Genomic DNA, 7310 nt, shown 5'->3' with positions numbered 1-7310 from the left:
AAATTTTTCCTTAAGGAAAAAATGATAAGAAAATGTGAGTTGTACTGGCACTGCACACCACAACGAGGTGAGGCGTCACTGTCATGGTACGGTGAATACGGAACACCACATCGTTTGGTGTGTCGTGGTGCAGTGATGTCCCTTGCAAAGCGGTATCTTTTTCTCTTTTTTCATGTTTCATATCATTGTACACTACAACATATATTGATGTATATTTTTGGAGCATGAGAGATGACTATTTCCTATAAGTGACAAGATAAGGGTAAAATGTCTTATCAATAAGGTGTCAAGGAAAAAATGATAATGATAGTCAGGATTAATGTTTGTTTTCTTTTAGAGATTGTTGAACGAAACTAAATAATCATTTTTACCTTTATACTGCAAAAACATAAATTTTACAATATTCATAGGTTCTAACATAAGATGGATTGGAGTAAAAAAAAGGAAATAGAAAATAGGTAAACAATTAGTGTCTTCATATATAATTTTTTTTCTTCGGTTTTTCAATTATTATGTCCAATTGTTCAATTATTACGTCCATTTTAAGTCAAGAAAAACAACAATCATACATAATTGTCCGTATCAAGTTTTTCAATAAAAAAAAAACAAAAAAACAAGACATAGTTCAGTTCCTCTCAAATAACCAAGATCTCATAAACACCCCTGGCCCTCGAGGCATTCAAATTCAAATACTCAATTACACAAACTCCAAAAAACACCCCTCAAAGATTTACACTCGCCACAATCAACCCCCAAACTATCACCCTATCACTTTTTAGACTCAACAATCACAAATCCGCTCAAAATCCACAAACAAGTAAAGTTGCTCTATATATATAATCTACAAACAAATCATCTGAAACATCAAAATATGTTATTTCAAGGTCTCCACATGGTCTTTTGAACGCATAAAATCCCCTCTTTTTCCTGAACAAACGTCATACGTATCTCCCAATGTAAACTTTTATATATTTTCTCTAACGACTTTAATATTTGTGCCTTGTCACGTATAATTGCCCACCCACCAGGTCTTAACACCCTATCCATCTCAACAACTATACTCACCGTTTGCCTACACCTGCAAAATACACATACATAACTTTTTTAAATTCCAATATTGCCCCTGATTGACATCGGTCTTATAACATGTTATGTCATGAGTAATAGATATGAGTATATTGAAAGAAAGTTATAAGGGAATGACAAAATTGACCTTGTTCATATCATGATTGAAGTTTTAGAGTTAAGGGCATTTTCGGAAATTAAGATTTGAACCTGTTTTTAAGCCTGGAGAAGAGATGATCAGCATGTAAAAGGTCATATGATCTTGGATAAGTAGCAAAAGATTCACACCAATCATGATAGATTCCAACAAGTCCACGTTCAAATATTATGGGAAGTGTGTCAAAGGCATACACAGGCACCACATTCATCACCCAAACATCATGTTCCACAAGAGCAGCTGCAAAGCTGCAGAATTTGAATCAGAAAATTTACATATTACACCCCCGGAGAATGTCAAGAATTTCAATTTTTGAATCAGAAAATAACCTTCCGAAAACAGAATGCATGTCCATTACATTCCGAATAGTTGACCAGTTGATTCCCATTCCGATTATGTAAGACTTGTCAACAATTGCTTTCCAATGTTGAGAATCGGAATCCAATTTTTCTTTATTGTTGATCCAATCAGGGAATGTGTGAAGCCTTTTGGGCCATTCTTCAGGCCATTCTGTTCCTCTTTCTTCAATGGAAGAAGGAATCGGATGCAAGCATGAATTTATGGGAACATACCTGACATTTTACGGATTTGCCCTTAATTTTCAATTTTCACATGTGGGTTGTCATTTTCTTGGATATTATTTTGTTTGATGAAAGAGAAAATAGGGTTACCAAGTAGCATCTGCATTCTCATTGTCTTTACACATTGGAGGGATTTTCTTTCTTCTTAATGAATAGATTTCATTTGATTCGGGTTTTTGGTATATTCTAACACCGATGTCGCTGACATCATCGGTTTTATGAGCCAATATGTTCCAACCAATTGATGCGGTCAACTTTGACATAGCTGGTCAAACAGTCAAACAACAAGCGTATCGAATGAGAAGAAAGCAAAAAGCATAAACAAGAGATTTTTATTAATAGACTCAACCTTCATCATCTTCAATACTATCATGTTTACTAGACAAAATCAAGTATCCAGAAGGTCTCAAGATTCTATTCATCTCCATAAGAAGCTTACCACCTACCAAGTTTTTTTCAAAATAATAATAAATGAATAAGATAAAAGGAAATATTGTATATTGAAAAACAAAATAAAAACAAACCATTAGATTGCCAATGAATTTGACATTCTCCACAATGAATTGTATCAAAAGTTCCACTAGGAAAAGGAAGCCTTCGAGTTCCAAAAGGAGTAACAATGGCAGGAAAACCACGTTCAAGGGCTAATTGAGCTAAATCCACAAGATCATCTTTTAACCCTAATGTAAGTGTAAATACATTTTTCTCAAAAAGAAATGCCCCAAAGCTTGAATCCATACATCCAATGTCCAATATTGTGCGAATGTTTTTCCCCCATTCAATATCTGGTACTGTCTATCAAAATTTCAAATCATCGATCAATAAAAATTTAAAAAACCAAGAAAAGGGAAAATCAAGAAACCATTAAAAGAATCTTTATTACACTTACTTCTTGAATAGATTCAAGATAATGAGCAATTCCACCAGTGAGTTCAGATTGGTTTTGTGGGAAAGTTAGATAATCACCAGATTCCACCACCCAACTTTGTGTTTTAACAAATTGAGCTAATTTTGGATGTGCAACATTCTTCAACCATATCTGTGTAATGATTCTTGATTACACATTATTAAAGAAAATTGAAAAAATCATTGGCAATAGTTTATGTTAGATAATATACCTTCTCTTTACTTTCTGGCCAGATAATTGGTGTTTGATATCCTTCATGTGGAAGTGGAACAAGACACATTAAGGGATTTTTGGGACAACTTCTTTCATGGTGTCTATACATTTGAATTCGTTTTGAAGCAACTTCAATGTCGATACATGGAATGTAGTTATGTTTACTCCTTGTACTACATAATTTCCAGTTATATTCGGCTTTTGGATCGAATAATGGACCTTTAAACTTCTTCATTTTTCCATGTTCAGCTTTTACTTCATCGCTTTCATCTAATTGATCCACAACAACCACTGAATCACGTTCCTGTTCCCCTTCTTCCACTTCGTCTTCTTTCTCGTTTTCAGTCTCTGATTCTGACTCTGCGACTTCAGATCCGTTTTCATCTTCTTGTTTCTCGTCTTTCTTAGAACCTTTAACAATCTCGACACTTTTTTCTTCTTTCTTGTTGTTTTTGGGTACAACGGGATCCAATCTTGAAGATTCGTTAACCCGTTTCTTCTCCTCCGGTTTTCCTGAATTCAAATCGGGTTCATTCTTGATTAGAATGGAAGATTTGCTCTTTTTTATTTGCCCTCTTTCGGAGACGGGTTCAGCGATTTCACCAAAAGTGCTTCTTTGATATGTGACAGAAGAAGCTGAAGAAGAAAATATATACCAAACAAACACGAAACATAACCCCAAGATTGTTACTGATGCGAACTTTATGAAGAACCCATACGACTTTTTCGATTGTCGACCAAATCGAGCTATGGGAAAACCCAACTTCTTGAAACCCATCGGATTTAAAAAGAACCAAAAAAGCTACTTATCATTGTCAATTCAATGAAGGGGGAAAAAGAACAAACAGGTTGTGGGCATTAATGGATAGTGAAGTGTTAATTGTAAGAAGAATGATGTACAGATCAAGAGTGATTAAAGAAACGAATGAAGTTAGTTACCCACTGAATCCTTTATGAAATTGCAGTCAAACACAGTGATGTAAGTAAATCCATGTGGTTCTTCCGATATAAGTTCGATCACAGATTCGAAAGAATCTCATGAATTTAACTTCCGGTAAATAGTCGACAAGTATATTACAGGGGTTTGGTCAAGCTTACCCGACAAGGATGTCTTCCGGACTTCCGGTGTTCACATGCGGGTCACTGTAAATATCACTTGATTGAGTTAGTGAGCACTTGACTCCGAATATGGGACGGGGGAAAACCGTATTCATTCGTTCTTGCGAAAACTGCAAAAATGGTACCTAGTTTGTACCTTCTTATTATTATTATTATTATTATTATTATTATTATTATTATTATTATTGTCCATAAAAGTTTCAATTTGAAAAACCAGTCTTTATGATAAAGATTAGTTGTAGCTTAAAGTTATCATAAAGACTATGTAAGACTATTGTAAGACTTGGAATCTAAGTGGATATTATATTCTATGCTCAATCAAAAACATTCATTCGAATCAAAAATCCTGAGTAAAACCCAAAACCTAACTTAACACATCTCATATACTCAACTTTGAGCTTGAAACCCTAATATCCCAATTCAAACTTAGGATGGACCAGAGGTCGTTTATTGGGCCTAATGGGCCAATAAACACTCAACTTGAGTATTTAGGTCAAGAATCCTCATATGGGCCCTAATTGGACCCATATTCATTAAATAATACCATTTTGGGGCATAAGATTTCTCATGGGCCTTTATGGGTCATGAACAATTCACTTGAACAAGGTTGGGCTGTAAACCCGTAAGAAGGGCCCAATGGGCCGAAAACCTTCACTTTGGGCTTACAAACTTCGAATATACTCATAAGGGCCCAAACAATTCCTTTCTTTTCCCTCTCATCCTCTAACTCTCGGTTTAAAAAAAAAAAAAGGAAAATGTATTACCCTAAAAGAGTGACACCTCAATATTATGTAGTGGTTATCCATGCAATTACACCATATATACCAAGGCAAGTCTCATACATCCATGCATGTCACATCCCATCTTTTCATTCTTCTCTCCTTCTCTCCTTAATTCTCGGCCTAAACACTCCATCACCACCTTGTTCCTAATTCAAATACTCTCTAGCACAAGAAATCCTCTCATTTATCCTTAAAATTTTCGTGAGCTTTTAGAGGCATCAAGAACTCTCCATCAAAGTTCATTCATCCTTGGTAAGTTATTGATCACGAAATGAGGTGGGTTAAGAAGGGATTCCTAGAGTAAACTTGAACTAAAATGTGATCCTTGATGATTATGTGCTAAAATGTGATCAACTCGAAATTTCTAACTATAATGGGAAAAATATGTGATCTAAAACACCTTATACATCTTAATGCCAAGATAAAAATGTTATGCAAGTTTGAAATGAGCAAAACAAAACACAAATTTTGTTTATGGGTAATTTTTGACAAATAAACAAAGATGGGTGAAATGATACCATTTTAGGTTCTATGAAGGTTAAAAAGGTCAAATTAGTTAAAATATTAGTTTTCATAAAAATCATGACTTTTAAAGGACTAAAAAGGTAAATTTTAGCTTAATGGGCTAAAATTTGGGCTTTTTGGTTTTTAGGCCCATAATTGTGAAAAATGTGATTTTAAGGACAAAAATTGTATATTTATCAAAATGTGAGTTTTAAAAACATAAATAACAAGTTTTAGGGGCTGAAAATGTAATTATTACAAGGAAGGACTAAAAATGTAAAGTTTTTAGATTTTTGGATTTAAATTGTAAAAATTTCGAAAATATGGACTACAATTGTATATCTTTTTAAATCAAAGGTCTGAAACTGTCCAAAACCTCATTTTGGGCTGAAAATACTATTTGGATAAGCGTTTGGGCCTAAAATGTCATTTTTCATAAAAAGAGACTAAAATAGTCATTTTTATTAGAAAATGGACTGAATTGGCCAAACAATTATTTTTGGGACTTTACGATTGAACAATTCGTTTAAACAAAACTTTCGATTTTTATACTATACAAAACGGGTAAACACTAACTTTATTGGGCTTAATATTTGTAAATTATACATAATGGGCCTTCGTGACCTATTATCATAATTATTGGGCCCAACAATAATAATAATACATGTTGATTGGGTTTCTGGTACCCCGATTACATGCTTAATGGACCCTTAATGGTTTTACATGCTATTGAGCCTTTGTGGCCCATTGGCATTGCTAGTAAGGTCCAACTTACTCATGTGCTCGATAACCTAAATCAACATACATAATTAATGGACCACAGTTGTTCTTATTCGTGTTGTTTGGACTTACTCATACTCATGTAAACGATAAAGGGATTGTGATCATTACTATTCAACTTCTTGGGGTAATAATTGGGATTGGTGAGGAATATGCGGTCGGCACCAATAAATGTCGGTCGTAGCCTATAGTTATAACTAGAGTCTGCTGGAGGGAGAGCGAGAGTTTGTGTATAGATCTATACGGGGGTGACTCCCCCACATCTGAGTTGTTCGCTACAGTTAGACTCGGCCAGTCTAGGGTGACAAAATCTTGAGCACAACCAGCGTTTGTAAAAATGCCAAGACAGGCGAAATAGTCATTATCATGTATGGTTATAACGTCTCACATAGAGATTCATTACCATTTCACTATTAATTGGGAAATTGACTTCATACATATGGTCATACTATGAGATTTATACGAATTCACAAAACTATCACACTGTTTTATATCGGAAAATATTGGATTTTCCGGGTCTCAACATCATTTCTTTATCATACTTCAACTGTTATATGAGAATACTAATGTTAATAAGCTATATATACAAGTTCTGAAATTACACATATCTATACATTATTGGATCATCACATCGTGTTGCAACAAAAAAAAATTACTTACAAAAAATATCGGATTTTTTGGGTTTTATCAACAACATGAAACGTTTTATATCAAACATGCTTATGAACTCACCAACATTTTATATGTTGACCATTTTTAAAATAACTTGTATTCACAGGTAACCGATAAGCAGAAGATGATTATCATGTGTGATTAGGACTTAATGTTTTGTAACTTTCAAACAATATACTGTTGATTATATAATATTTGGTCAATGCACTTGATGTGAACCATGTAAGTTGTACTATGTAATGTTGGTGATTTATGTGTTTGTTTCATGTATATTCATTGTTATGGTATTCAATTGTTAGTCACGCAAGCCCTCAGACGTTTTTGTCGTCCGGTTCGAGGGTGTGGGGGTTCTATATTGTAACAACGCAAATTTTCAAACAAAATTTTCATTTAAAATAAAGTGAATTATTTCAACCAAATACAATTATTCCAAATTTCATATAAAAATACACTCATAAAATCCCCAAGATCTCAAAACATCAACAGTGTGTACGCGTCATGCCGGCGCCTTCCCACGGTCCTCGCTAGTA

At 34.1% G+C, this 7310-nt stretch overlaps 1 protein-coding gene across 2 annotated transcripts; it reads right to left on the bottom strand.

The window, feature by feature from the left end:
• Positions 1–629: 629 nt before the first annotated feature.
• LOC145048914 (S-adenosyl-L-methionine-dependent methyltransferases superfamily protein) lies at positions 630–4128 on the bottom strand. 2 transcript variants are annotated; one of them, XM_078997565.1, is made up of 8 exons: positions 2922–4122; positions 2693–2842; positions 2328–2598; positions 2153–2245; positions 1894–2068; positions 1552–1794; positions 1276–1470; positions 630–1078 (listed from the first exon to the last, which is right to left on the bottom strand). In XM_078997565.1, the coding sequence occupies exons 1-8, from the start codon at positions 3699–3701 to the stop codon at positions 880–882; spliced, it is 2106 nt and encodes a 701-aa protein (XP_078853691.1). In that variant the 5' UTR covers positions 3702–4122; the 3' UTR covers positions 630–879. The 2 variants fall into 2 exon arrangements, with proteins under 2 accessions (XP_078853691.1, XP_078853692.1); XM_078997566.1 differs by lacking the exon at positions 630–1078 and having other exon boundaries at positions 1302–1462; positions 2922–4128.
• Between the last annotated feature and the right edge of the window lie 3182 nt (positions 4129–7310).

Source organism: Lactuca saligna, chromosome 5 (assembly GCF_052625555.1).
Source record: "Lactuca saligna cultivar CGN05327 chromosome 5, ASM5262555v1, whole genome shotgun sequence".
NCBI lineage: Eukaryota > Viridiplantae > Streptophyta > Magnoliopsida > Asterales > Asteraceae > Lactuca > Lactuca saligna.
This window is presented reverse-complemented; position numbering and strand designations above follow the sequence as displayed.

What these genes read in the sequence shown, in the direction of transcription:
- LOC145048914 (XM_078997565.1), bottom strand. Translation starts at nt 3,701, where the DNA reads ATGGGTTTCAAGAAGTTGGGTTTTCCCATAGCTCGATTTGGTCGACAA. An exon ending in GGCCAGAAAGTAAAGAGAAG is followed by an intron (nt 2,843 to 2,921) that starts GTATATTATCTA and finishes ATCATTACACAG; the next exon opens with ATATGGTTGAAGAATGTTGC. An exon ending in TAGTATTGAAGATGATGAAG is followed by an intron (nt 2,069 to 2,152) that starts GTTGAGTCTATT and finishes CTGTTTGACCAG; the next exon opens with CTATGTCAAAGTTGACCGCA.